This window comes from Condylostylus longicornis, unplaced genomic scaffold (assembly GCF_029603195.1).
Source record: "Condylostylus longicornis isolate FDR11 unplaced genomic scaffold, ASM2960319v2 ptg000163l, whole genome shotgun sequence".
NCBI lineage: Eukaryota > Metazoa > Arthropoda > Insecta > Diptera > Dolichopodidae > Condylostylus > Condylostylus longicornis.
The window spans coordinates 2,274,607-2,290,127 of NW_026578131.1; the positions used below are offsets into that span (position 1 = coordinate 2,274,607).

Genomic DNA, 15,521 nt, shown 5'->3' on the forward strand with positions numbered 1-15,521 from the left:
TCATGCAAATAAAATGCCACAAATAATATTAAATTTTGTAATTACATGGCGTAAATAATTTAATAATTTATTAATTTTTAAAATTTCTTACATGAAAATTTCTATGTAGCTATAAGAAAAATATTTCTTAAGCATTTTAAAATAGAATAAATTTGAATACCCAAAAAAAGAAACGGAGAAAATTAAAATATAAATTTCGTTGAATTTATTTAAATTTGATATTTTTAAAATAGCATATACTCGTATCATCTATTATATATGAGTGCAATGAATAAGAATTTTATTTATTAAAATATAATTTATACGGGATTATATACGATATTAGAAATATTATAAATTAGATTTTTGATTCATATTTTTATGAAAAAAAAAATTTGGCGATAAACTGATCAATTCAAAATAAAAGTTGCATGAAAAGATCACAAGCGAAAATAATTAACGAAAACTCAAAATCGTTGCCTATTTACAATGGTTTCTTATACAATGTTTGAATAGTCGTAAAGATGCAATCACGTACGATACACAAGTAATATATGTATATTTATGTATATGGATGCATACATAGTTGTCTAAGCGACTAGCACATTTAATTAATATGAAATTATGATACTTAAATGAATTTCAAAAATCTGCAGTATATACTAAATTATAATTATTTTTTCTCAAATTTTTATAAAATTCACATTAATTATCTTCACTTTTAAAATTAATTGAGAATGATGAATTTATAAATTATTAATTTATTAATAATTGTCTATTTTTATATAGATTTCATTAAAAAAATATATATATAAAATTATTGAGGCTACTATAAACAGCTGTTTTTGAAAATTATTATTTAATAAAAGTTAGAAAGTTCTATTTCATTTGATTCAGATATGAAGTCTAAATTTTAGTTTTGAACCTCAATGAACCCTACCCGTCTTTTAAATTGATTTATGTTTATTAAACTTAATTAAACTTATTAAATAGGATGGAATATTTTGTGATATAAGCATTATATATTTTAAAAATTTGAAAAGATGCTCTTCCATAAGACATATTTAAATAAAATATTCTATTATAAAAAATTTAATAATTTTGTAATTAAACAGTAAATTAAAAAATTTAAATATAAAAGCAAATTCTAATTTTTAATATATAGCATTAACTTTATTATTACATATTTTGTTTTTTAAAATGAAGTCACTACAGATGCGACAGAAAAGTTCTAAAGTTATTTTTATATATAAGCACTAATGGAAGGATAAGAGAATTGTATATACCAAAAACACTTATGAAAAAATATTAAAAAAGTTAAAAGAAACAAACAATTTTCCTCTTTTCCATAATAATAAACTCTATTCATATCTTATGTGGCAAAAATACATACATGTATGTATCAAACATGTACCATACTTACATATAAACATTAAAAAGTTTTAACATTCTTTAAAAAATTACCTTGAAGTTTTTTTAAGTTTTATATATTTTTTACCAATACTAATTAGGAAAGCAATTTAAGTAATATTTAACAAGCATACATGTATGTATACATTATTGTGCATGTTATTATATGTATACGTAGATATATGTACATATATACGTTTAAAGATCATCTCATTATCAAATATGCACTCATAATATAAATTGCATATACAATACATACATTTTTCTAAAGCATATCAGGATTTCAACTCTTTTAGTCTATTATACTTTATTCTTTAGAGTTTTAGAGTTAATAAGTAACACCTTATACCTACAAGCTTTTAATTTACATAAATATGCAAACAAGAACTTTTGTAACAGTGCAAAACTTAAAGGACAGACAAATAAACTTGGATTCAACCAATGTTTTGTAAAGAAGTACATTTCTCTTAGATAACTTAAGATAACTAACAACTCATTTAAAAAAGAAACGATGTTTTAAATCATTCTCTATCAATAAAATAAAATTTACTCGTTAGAAGAATTGGCCTGTAACAGAACTGTATATCCAGTTTACATTTTATTATTGCTTTTGGTATTCATTTTATTTTTGTTTTATAATAAGCTGTCGCAAAATGTCACTTTTTACTTATGACTTTTGGAAAATGGAATTTAAATTTTAAATAAAAACTAATATGAATAAATATTAGCAAAAATTTCGTTTTGTTGTTTTTGTTTTATATATAGGTGCTTGCAATTTTGCTATACATATAACGTTTTATTGGTTCTAATATTTTATTACATCTTAAATTTTTTTTTATTTTCATTTCTTTAAAGTAGAACCCTCAATTTTACTCATAATATAAAAAAAAAATTTTAATATATATATATATATATATATATACACTATGCAGAAAGTATAACACAAAGAGTACCATCTTCAAGATCTTTTGAAATTAAATAAATTTTCTTCACTAAATTTATGAATTTTAAAATACTTTTAATGTTATGCATAAAATGGTGTGAATAAAACCCTTCCCTGGATTCAGTAAGACAAGGAAGAACTGGAGAATATAAACAGATGCATCAACAAATTACATAGAAACATTGAATTTACATTCGAAATTGAGGAAAATGGAGTGTTACCTTTTTTGGACATACTGGTGAAAAGAAAATCTGAAAAAATTGGATTCAAGATATATAGGAAGAAAACAACAACACAAAGATGCATTCCAAAGGATTCGTACCATTCAACGAAACATAAAATGGCAGCGTTCAACTCTATGATCCATAGAATGCTAACAACACCGACGGACAAACACGACTATAGATCAGAAGTAAACTTCATTTTGGACACGGCTGTCAAGAACGGTTATTCTACTGAACGTATTAACAAACTTATTAGAAAGAAAAAACGAAATATTGAGCAGGAGAATATATATGAGCACATTGTTTAAACAGAACAGGATATTGGAAGAACAAAGAACAACATGGGCATCTTTAAGTTATGATCATCACTGTACAAACTTGATAAATAAACAACTAAGGAAACACAATATACGGACATTGGAAACCAATAGTAAATATCAACTTAGGAGCTTGCTAAATTCGGCTAAGGATAAATTGAAGATACATGAAATATGCGGTGTGTACAAAATCAATTGTAATAATTGCGATAAATTTTACATAGGACAAACGAAGAGACCCGTTACAACAAGACTTAAGGAACATTTAAGTGAAATAAAACGTGCAAGGAGAGTAGGATTTAACAGGATTTTCGATTCTATGGTTGCAAAACACATTTATGAAACGGATCACACAATCACGGAAGATAACTTAAAGGTATTAAAAGAGGTAAAAGGAAAACACAGGAGAGAAGTTCATGAAAGCATGCAGATACACAAATCAAACAAGGACTGCCTACTGAACACGGACGAAAGTAACGCGACTACTTGGCTCTTTAAATTAATTATTTGACCAGTTTTAAGGTTTGAAACAGGTATAGATTTAGTTTGTAACTAATAACAAAAAAAAACAAAAAAAATAATCAAATTCTAGGTTAAGCCAGGTAGATAATTATATTAAGTCAGGTATAATATTCCTAATTTTAATAGATTTCAATTTTTATTGTTTGTTGTCTTAATTAGAAGAAAATCAGCTTGGATAAAGTGCGTATGTAGCGCACGAAATATCTTCTTCTTCTTCTTCTTTATTTAGAGCCTTGCTCTGTTAATTTACAAAAGCGTTGGACATAATATATAACATTAGTACAGAATATAAATACATGTATATTGCATACATTATATATATACATAAATTTATTTGATACAATATACTATATTTGTTTCTTTTTTTTTGTTAATGATGATCTGACATTGAGCCGAAAGTCCAGCATTCCTGCCATCTCTTCGGTGGTCTTCCTGGAAGTCTACACGAACTGGGTTTCCCCATGAATGCTCTTTTAACCACCCTGTCTGGCGACATCCTTTGTACATGCTGATTCCATTCTTTTCTTCTTCTTCTACTCCATTTGACAATATCCTGAATTTCGCAAATTTCTCTTACTTCATCGTTGCGTTTATGATCGTATCTGGTGTAACCTGTTATGGATCTTAATGTAGCCATTTCCGCTGCGCTCATAATATTTTCGGTCTTTTTTGTGTCTGCCCTGCTTTCTATTGCATAAGTGATTATAGGTCTTATGCATGTCTTATATATGCGGGTTTTGCTTCTAATATTCATGTGCTTATTTTTCCAGATAACATCTTTTAAATAACCTGAAATCGATGATGCTTTAGTTGCTTGTGTTTTAACTTCTTTGGTTAGATCACGTGATGATGTTATAAGTGCTCCTAAGTATTTAAATTCCATCACTTGTTCGATGCTTTTTTCGTATACTGCAAGCTTACATCGCAGAGGGTTTTTGGATATTACCATGTTTTTAGTTTTTTCTACTGATACCTCCATATTAAATTCCTCCGCGGCTTTCTCAAATGCATAAACCAATCTTTGCAGGTTATCCTCGCTATCTGATATCAGAACGGCATCGTCAGCAAAGCATACACATTTTATTTCATTGTCCCCTATTTTGTATCCGCGGCCAGCACATTTCACCTTTTTTATTATTTCGTCCATTATAACATTAAACAAAATAGGACTAAGGCTGTCTCCTTGTCGAATATCCGTATTTATTGGAACCTCAGCGGAAGTGCCGTTGTTCGTTTTTATGAACGTGCTGTTATTAGTATTAAGATCTTTTATTAGTGCTATGATGTTTTTATTGACGTTTCTTTTATTAAGCAGTACCAGTACATCCTTAAGGCAGACTCTATCAAATGCTTTTTTAAGATCTACAAAACAAAAAAAGGCTGGGGAGTTGTATTCTATAGCTTTTTCTGTTATTTGTCTTAAAATAAATATCGCGTCTGTTGTAGATCTGTTGGTTCTAAAGCCTTGCTGTTCTTCACTTATACCTGTATTTGCTATTTCAACTGCAACAATTTTTGTAAGAAGTTTCGACATGGCACTTAGCAACGAAGTTCCTCTATAGTTTTCTGGTACTTTCTTACTGCCTTTTTTGAATATAGGAATGGTAATACTTTTTTTCCACTCGACTGGTACCTTTATGTCTGAAACAATTTTTGCAAATAGATGGGTTATTTCATCCCAGAGTTTTTGACCACCATACTTCAGCATTTCGTTGGTTATCTCACCAATACCTGCTGCCTTCCGATTTTTCAATTTTTTTATATTCGCTTCAACCGTAGCAGACGATATAGAATAAACTGATTCGTTTTGATTGGATTCATAATCATTTCTATCACTGCTTATATTGTTTCGTGTAGGTTGACTGCCAAGCAAGTCTCGAAAGTATTTTTCCCACTCTAATGCTGAGATTTTTTCCATCGTCAAATATTCGTTAATTGGCTTCTTCCTATTCCTCAACATATTCCACACTTTTTTCTGTGCACCATATAAATCATGTTCCATATCTGTTGAGAACCTTTGCCAATAATCCTTTTTGATGTTTGATATTGCCATGTTCACCCTGTTGCGAACTAACTTATACTCATTATATGTAGATTGATTACATTTATACTTTAAATATGATTTCCGTTTCTCCATTGCTAAGTTTTTCACGTCTCCACAGAACCATGGCTTCACGTTCCCTTTTTTGTGTGGCAAATTTATGTTGCGCTTGCCAATTGACTCTAAGGCTGCTTCAGTGATATTAGTTCTAATTTTCTGCCAAGCAATGTCAACGCTATCATCTTGGTTTATCATGTTTTCTTCGATTTTCGCATTCAATCTGCTTTCATACAAATATTGAGTTGAGGAGTTAGTGAAAGATTCGATGTTGTACTTGGTTATTGTTTGTGAAGTTGTATTTATTGCTGTTTTGAGTTTGTCACGAAATTTCAACAGGAGAAGGTTGTGATCAGTTCCTACATTTGCTGAAGATAAGACCCTCACATCTACTATTTTGGTTGGGTGTATATTTTTATTTGTGACAATGAAGTCTATTGTAGATTTATGGCCCCTGGAGTTCATGAACGTGTATTTATGCTGTGGCTTGTGGTCAAAGAACGTATTATTAATTCGAAGCTCATTTTGAGCGCAAAAGTGGGTTAACTGTTCTCCACTATCATTGATCACATGCTCATTAAATTTATTTTTGACTCTATTGACCACTACGTTTCCAATGCGTGCATTGAAATCACCAGCTATGAATATTTCGTTGTTTTGTGGAATGCTCAATGGCTTTTTGCAATTCGTGATAAAATTCGTCTTTTTCGGTTTGTGGTCTTGTAATATCGGGCGCATAAACGCTTATTATGTGGGTTGCTGTATTGGGTTTAAATTTCATTACAACTTGTAGTAACCTATCATTTATATATTTTATTTCCTCGATGTTTTGTTCGAATTTTTCGTGGATCAAGAAACCGACACCGGATGCCGCATGTTTATCTTTGTCTTTACCACTGTATATGAAGATGTAATTGTTATATTTCATGTTTCCTTTACCCTTCTTCTTGGTTTCAGATAACGCGCAGATGTCTATTTTGTGCTTTTCCATTTCAATAAAAATTTCCTGATCTCTTTTCGAAAAAGATGAAATATTCCAACATCCGATCCTCATAATTTTATTTTTCTCTTTATTTAATCGTTTGTGTTTTCTCTTTGTCCTTTGTCGTGCTGTTTCATTACCATTGGGTTCATCACTTGTTCTATCCGAGGCTTTTGTTTTTCTTTGAGCAATTCGTTTTACTCCCAAGTAGGTTGCTAATCTTGCTTGGCAGGATTATTTATCGACCTTTTCTGGTCTAGCCCTTGCTATTTTTGCTTAAACCAATAAACGGATGTTTATTATTTAATTTCCAGGAGCCACCGCGAGGAGGTATAGCAAGCACTTGGCCAGGAATTAAACAGTTGCAACACTGGATCAGCGATCGGTCAGTGCCTACCCTGTTTATCCTTGCCCAGACTCCCCGCACGAAATATATTAGCGAAAAATAAAAAAAAGGATTTTATTCCGAATAAAAGGAAGTTTTCTTTTCATACCAATAATAAAAAAAAAAAAAGAATTATATTTCGGAAAAATTATCAGCCATTGAAAAAAATTTTTTAACTACTGAATTATACTCTGCACCTTAGTAGCATACAATTTAAGTATAAAAATTTGTTTTTGAAATGTTTAGAATTATATTTCATTGTTGTATGGCAATTACACGAATCTGTAAAACCATTCCGTAGAAACTTCAGGGATATACCTGACCTATAATTCAACACGCGACTGCCAAGTTTCATGAATCTAAATTTATTTTTTTTTTTTCAAATATTTGAAATTTACTTTTGGAGTTGTATGGCAGTTCACGATCGGGCGAAGGACGGACGGAAATGTCTAAATCAACGCAGAATTTTACGCTGAGCAAGAATATATATTTACATGTGTATACCGCAGATGACTCTTTCAAGTGGTTACAAACTCCGAACTAAAGTCAATATACCCTTCACGAAGGTCCTGCACCTTTTAAAAATATTTAATCATTTAAAATAAAACTTAACTTATTCTTCTAATGTTATTCTATAAATTTTTTACATGATGTTAATCAAGGTAGAGAAAACCATTTTTTTTCCTCATTTTATTGCACCTAAACGAAAACCATAACTATGTACATAACATTGCTAATGATAATGCAATTTTATAGTTATCTAACATAATATAAACAAGTGCAAACATGCATTTTATAACTCTTTCAAGTAAATTTGTAACAATTTGTAATCATACACATATGTTTACATACAAATCTAAAAATTTCAGGTTTATGTGTCTACATTTCTCTTATATTTTGTTCCGTTTTGTTCCTTATGTTAAAACCACTTAACTAAATAGCACAGTATATAACATTACGGACTAAAAACTAAAAACAATGTAGTGTTTTCCGGAATTTTTGTTTTTTCGGTTTTACTTCATTTAAACTTTTAATTCCGTTTTTCTTTTTCTTTTAAAGAATTTAAAAATCAGCAACCCTTTTTCTATTACATACATTAATGTTCTATACAAAAACTACATTACCTAGATAAGAATACATTCTTTTAAACGTTTGTTTATATGTATGTATAAGATTATCTAAAAAGATTAAATTTTTTTTATTACCAAGTCTACTGTTTTGCGGTCGTAATATTTACAGCTTCATCAAATGAATCTTAATAATATTTTTGGTTTTTAGTATATATGTAGCTGTAGCAAAGATCTTAATAAGGATAATAAAAATTATATTGTACGATTATATATATAACTAAGTATTTTTACAGTACATTTTCCTAATATCTTGAGAAAGGTAAGGAATTCCTGTTGTGTACAAAAATATGTGGATAAATAAAATTTATTTAATTTTATTTATTTTAAAATTAACAAACATTTATATAATTCTGACATTTTCTTTTGCGTTTTTTTTACTTTTACAAAACAATCAAACAGAAATTTATAATATTTTCATCAAAAGATCATAATAACTGAAAGAATATTTTTATAAAGTAATTGTATTTATAATAAATTTTAAAATTTTAATGAACTTAGGAGTGTAAATATAAATAACTACAACAATTCACAACAAACCTATATAAACTACCCATGTGTGTGTAGTATGTGAGTCATTCTTAACATTAAATTGGGTTATTGCCAAGTTGTAAATAAAATTCTGTAAATTAAACCAAGTTGTAAATAAAATTCTGTGATAAAATTAAAATAACATATTAAAATATTCAAAAATATTTCTTAAATTTCAAAAGAAATTTTGAAAAGTCAAAATTGTATAAAGGAAAGTTTCAAAAAAATCAAACAAAAGTTTTGCTTTTAATATGAAAGTTGTATATGTTATTAATTTTGAATCTACTATAATTATAAAAATTCAATGTAATTTTAAATTGCACACCTATAAATATGCAATACTTAACCTTTTTTCAGTAATGAAATTTGAAATACTTAAAAAATTTAATTTATCAAATTTTCCCGAAAATAATTTTATTACGACCGCAAAATGAACCCACAGCCGTGAAAACAATTAAAGTTCGTTTTGTCTTTAGAATAATGCAACAAATAAAATAAAATCAGATAATGGGAGTATTTATTCATTACATAGAGAAATATAACCATTTTTACCGACCGTATTGTGTAAACAATATTTAGGTTATGTGATGGCAACAAATTTTGCATATCGAGTTTTCGGTGGGAATGCACTTCTCCATAGTAGGGAAGTGTAAGTAAACTATTTTTAGCAACCTGTCGGTCCGTCGGTCTGTCGGTCTGTCGGTCTGTGTGTACGCGTGTATCTCAAGTTCTGCTGAACCGATTTTGATGAAATTTTATATGTAAGTTTATTTCCACCATGGCACGGATTGATCAACTTTTGGGATATATCAGGCCTCGGGAACTGCACTTTTTAGCGGGCCTGTTTTACATTTTTGAACATTTTGAAGAAAGTATTCAACCGATTTACTTGAAATTTCATATATGAGCTTTGCTCGACCGTCCGCGAATATTCCTAACTTTTGGAAGAAATCAGGCATCAGCAACTGGACGTTTACTACGGGCCAAACATACATTTTTGTGTATATAAAGAGAAATAATCAACCGATTTCATTGAAATTTAATATTTGAATTGCTCGTATTAAAGCAATGAACATGTAAATTTTTTGGAAAGATCAGGCATCGGCAACTAGACGTTTACTACGGGCCAAATATACATTTTTGTGAATATAAAGAGAAATAATTAACCGATTTCATTCAAATTTAATATATGAATTCCTCCTATTAAAACAATGAACATATAAATTTTTTGGAAACATCAGGGCTCGAAAACTGACTTGCGGGCCGATTTTACATTTTTCACCATATCTACTGAACGAATTGATGGGATTTCATGAAATTTGATATTTGAGTTCTGGGCATTACCAAAACTAACTGGTGGGCATTTCAGGGAAATCGGATAGCACAAAACGAAACTGTACTAAGAGCCAAATTTACATTTTTCTAGATATGTTAACTATAAGCTTACAAATGTCTTTAAAATTGGAAAGAAGTACTTAACAGACATTTCTTTAATATTCTGTAACACTTTCACTCAACTAGACAATACACAATGCGGTCGGTTATGTGCTGACCACATCAGATTTTTTACAATGTTATTGCTTCCCTACGGAGGAAATAATTGTCGTGTTCGAAATATACAATTTTTTCCCTATATATTTTGAAAGACACTAAGCCACTTTGTTGTTTAGGCATATAAATATACAATATATGTATGTATATATATGTAAGAATTTATTAAAAAAGGAAGAGAGAACTTTTTTACCAAGGTGTGTCGACATAATTTATTTTACTAATTCGTACACATTAATCCACTTACCTATATATGAACTTTATCATAGAAAAAACAACAAAAAAATATCACAGTTACATTGTTTTTCCGAGTTTTAATAGCGTATGTATATACACTGTTTTTATATTTGAAACAAAAAAAAAGTTATTATGGCAATGCATGTAGTATGTTATATTTTCAATTTTACTTGTACATTTTAAAAGAAACTTTCTTAAGTTATATAAGCACCTCACAGCCATACCAACTTGTTATGGTTTTTGTCTATGGAACAGAATTCTTTAGCAATCCCAAAAGATTGCAGAGATCATGGTTTTACTTAATTTAACATATGTATTTACATTAAAGCGACAAATCAATCATCACAAAAAAATCTTCTTATTATAATAATTATTGGCAATAATTAGAGCAAGAGTATTTCGAACTTTATTCAACGGTCGCAGTGTATTGTTACTTTTAATATAAGAACATTGTTACAAAATGGCAGTCAAAAGTTATTATTTATATGGAACAAATAGCTCGACTGTTTACAAAGTAATATATATTAATTTTAATTTTTCTTTAATTATTTAGGAAAGATATGGCCAAAGAGCTCCGCAACCACTTATGGTTTACCATAACCCTTCCATATCCCACTTACACTACCCCGGTTCCAAGCAAGTGCTCGCAAACCATCTGCGCCTTCTGGCGGCCACAGCAAGACAGTCACAAAGAATGTGTATGGCCGTTTCCTCATCTTTCCGGCAGAATTTACACAAAAAGGAATCCGGTTTGTCCAGTTTGGGCAAGTGATATTTCACTGGTCAATGTCTAGTGAAGAAGCCAGTAATAGCACGAACCCGATTTCGATCGATCCACAGCAGCTCTGAAGAGAACTTGAAAACGTCCCTCAGTAGCCTTCCAGCGAAGATTCGATTTTTCCTCAAATAGAAAGGCAAGTCTGCCCAAGTAAGCCAAACATTGACAGTCCACAGAAGGGGAAAGGCCAAACGAAAAGGATCCCAAATTTACTGGTGATGAAACTCTTATGTCTTAAATTCGTCCAAAAACAAGCTCGTACTTTCGATCTAGAATTCTCATAGCTTTGCTAATCCTTGTGAGATTAACGCAAAAAGCGGATGAGGAGTATGATGGCAAGAATGTGTTGTCTCGTTGTAGAGATCATAGGATTTATAAGAACGTTGATGGGAAAACGATGAGAAATGGTAACATAAATCTTCTATCCATTGCTGTTTCTATTTACTATCAAAATGTTAGAGACATACGTACTAAAAAATCTAAAGTTTTTGTAAATTCAGCTGTCCTAGATTGTGATACTTTTATCTTAACTGAAACTTGGCTTTGTCACACGATTAATTCTCTTGAACTATTTGGAAACGATTATTCTGTTTATAGATAAGATAGATATAATGCCGTTTCGAGTGATTCTGTTGATAGAGCTTTAGTTGCAAAAGGCGGGGGAATCCTAATTTCGAGTAAAAATAATTTTAATACAAATCAAGTAGATCTGCAGAAATTTTTGTTTTTAGAAATTGTTGCCATAAAAGTTGACCTGATTTACAAGAATGTTTTTGTGGTAATTTTCTACATTTTTCAATCTCTGAAGCTTATGAAAATTTGTAATTGTTGATTATGTTAATTTTGTTATGAATTCAGATGATGAATTACTTTTATTCATAAATTTTTATCTTTCAAATTTTTCTGGATGCCTCATGATGAGCAATGCTTTTTAATACCTGCTCATATTGCAAATGATTCCGAAAATATTTGCTCCAATAAATTTGCAACAAAGTTCATTTTCAAAACAAACAGCTGGACATGATTTTTATTACTAATTTAATAATATGTAATTTAATAATTAATGTTTGTAGTATATCTTTAATTAGTGTAGATAATTGTTATCTTGTCTTTTTTCTAAGTTATAGCTCGATGAAATGGTGAGAAGTTTTTGCGACGTTCTTTATCTTGCCTTTACCTTTCTTACTCTTATTAGGCGTGATGAACTTGTTAATTTTCCCCGCCGTGGTTTGATAAAGAGTTAAAAAAATTTAAAAATAAAAAAACAGGGCTTAGAATTTATATTTAATGTTTATAAGGTTAATTTTCAATTCAAATATGATGATTACCTTATTATTACGGGATATGAAATTAAATCTAATCCGATTTTTTTTTTTGAATTTTGTTAATTCCATAAGGAAGTCTAGTCAATATTCATTTTTATGAATTATAAGGGTTTATCTTCTAATACTTCAATACATATTACAAATTTTTTTCGGGAATTTTTTTCCAGCTTGTATTTAGTAATACCTTCAATGGATTTTTCCATTACTCGAGCAAAAAATATTCGATATTTACGGTCGATAGTAAAGTAATTTTCTGTTGGCCAGGATTGCTATAGGCCAGGATATTGATCTCTTCCGCAGAACTTTCTTCCGAGATCAGAATGTTGAATCTAATCTACCTGTGGTCGGACATAGATGTCTCATTTGAGACATCATCCGTAAACCCTATTATTAATACATTCAGTTATACATAGAGTGATATCAAGAACCTTTCCTGATCTCGTTTATAAATATTGACGTGTTCCCTTCTTTCATAATTGCTAGTTTACTACTGTATATAAATTCAAGTAAGCACTCACCTTTTTCATTTATGTCGGTGTTCTTTTCATTATTTTCTATTATTAATTGGATGTTCCTCTTCCCGCAAAAGTCCACAACTTCCTTTAATTGCTCGTCTGGACGGGTGCTCTCTCCCAAGAGATAGGATGGGCATCAACAAACTCTGTCCAGTCTTTAGGAGACTTCGTCTTAATCAGCGCAGCTACCTCATGCTTGGAGCAGAAGACTGGAATAAGAGGATACTTTAGAATTTTACTAAACAACATGTAGCCCTAGGGCTGCGCCCAACTGTATTATATAATAAGCGTGTAAATAATAACCGTAGATGTCCTTACATGATGTAGATTTACTTGAATGCACCTCACAGCCATACCAACTTGTTATGGTTTTTGTCTATGGAACAGAATTCTTTAGAAAAAAACTTATCGTGCTTATCTCTAGCTTCACCGTTATTTGCAAATAAGTGTATAATAATTCTTTTTCTCAGTAGAACGTTAAATATATCAATCAAAAAATAATCTTACTGTAAGTAACCTATGGTCGCCATTATTCGATTCGGAACAGAAAACATTTTTATGTTGTGTTAAGAGATTTTATGCTTTGAAGCATAATCACGGCTGAACCCGAAGAGGGAAGCAAACACTTTATTAGTAATGATGAATTTCAAAACAGTATATTAACAGTATGAATTATTATACTTTCATAATTATATAAACATAATAATTATACATTCGTTTGCACTTGCGTACATGCAAAATTCAAAAATCTAGAAAACCTTTAATAAAATTATGGACTTCAAAATATTTACAAAAATAAAAAAAATTAATTTCGCGATAATTATAATAATTAACCAAATACAAATTATTTCAATTTTAATTAAACATACTTTATGTGCACACCGCCGCGCAAATTCTTCATCGGTAAAATTAAATGATAAATTATTAGATTTTTCTTGTTTAATTTTAAAGAGTGTATCTATATACATAGATATGTTAAATTCCATTAACTGTAAATAACGCATACATAAGAAACCAATTTGAATAATATGTATAAAAAAATTTCACATTTGAAAAAAAGACTAAAGTACATTTTTCTTCTGCATACTTCCCTCTAAATATGTGTATAAAATTAATTACTTGTTTAATTTATCACCACATTTGTACCCGATTTTATATTACACTTTCATACATTCACGCATGTATAAATTTTACTGCGAAAAGTTATTTTGCAATCTTTCATTTGCTTAATTCTTCATTAAGAAAATTACATCGTCGCACCCATCAAACGAAATAAAAATTGGTAAAAAAACTTCTTTCTAATTTCTTTTACCTTCAATTAGGAAAAAATAAATGGTGACAATGATATTACAACCACGTTACGTAGCATGCATATACAAGGTACATACATATTCATCTTATGCAAAAACAATTAATACTTATAATACATGTACATATGTATGCAAAAAAATCTGTGCTTGTTTTTTATCTCTCTTGTATGAACAGTAAGTTGTATGATTCGAACTGTTTTTCATAAGAGCAATTGTTAATGCTGGTACATCATCAACAGATCGCATATAGAATAAATAGAAATATAACGTTACATTATATATATTAATCAGAGAATTATCATGCTTGTAATTTCTTTCACCATTATCACTCTGATAATTGCTTTCATACTTAATACTTCTGTCAATAATATTAACATTTTCATTTATGTGTATAGTTATAATTTTCATTTTGCAATTTGCACTTTTCACTGGCACGTTTCCAAGAAAATTTGAAAAAAATATACTTGTTTTGTTTAAATTGCCTGCACACGTATCTACGTATTTGAATGCGTTTATACTCATTAACAAGGAAAACGCTCAAATTATGTACGATTTTAAGAACGAGATCAAATTGATCCTGTTATCGAACTTTGTTCCTCCAGAACAAAATCTTTCCATATCATCGGCTGGACACGCGCATAAGCGCGAGCCTAAACCCGTAACGTTCTGTGTTTTAAGCTTAAATACATGCAATAGAGATCTGCATAAGAGTAAACTTAAAAAGGGGATATAATCGCACAATCAATGTTCTCTCAAACAGTAAGACGGCGTTGTCAGGTCGTTGAGCTGATATCAACATATTTCTATTACTGGCTTCTCCACTGTCTGGCTTCACACTTACTGGCCATTGTCCGGCGAAATATCACTAGCACAACCCGGACAAATCGGACTCTCTTTTGTGTAAATTCTACCGGTACGATGAGGCGACAGCCAAATACATTTTGCGTGACTGTCCCGCTCTGGCATTGTTGCCGTTCTCACATTTAGCTCCCTGTGGAATATCTTCGAATATTTACTTTGAGCCGAGGTAGGCTATAATAAGCCTACCTATAATATAATTTCGAAGGCTATAATAAGCCATGGCTGGCTGCAATTGTCGAAGGGAAGGATTTGCCTTGGCCAGATCTCTCTTCAGTAATCTAAAATACACAATCTACCTCCTTTATTTGGAAAAACTATAAAAATAATTTTTTAAATTTTGACTTACATCGTGTTAGGTAAACCTTCAACGACATTCTTAACGTAACTCCGTTTCTTATACCATTGTCCATTAATATTAGTAAAGAT

The 15,521-nt window shown here is 30.0% G+C and overlaps 1 protein-coding gene across 1 annotated transcript; it reads right to left on the reverse strand.

The window, feature by feature from the left end:
• Nucleotides 1–3,765: 3,765 nt before the first annotated feature.
• On the reverse strand, nt 3,766–15,200 carry LOC129616165 (uncharacterized). Its single transcript, XM_055531651.1, has 3 exons — nt 15,076–15,200; nt 6,129–6,389; nt 3,766–6,049 (listed from the first exon to the last, which is right to left on the reverse strand). Exons 1-3 carry the CDS (start codon nt 15,198–15,200, stop codon nt 3,766–3,768), a joined length of 2,670 nt encoding a protein of 889 aa, XP_055387626.1.
• Between the last annotated feature and the right edge of the window lie 321 nt (nt 15,201–15,521).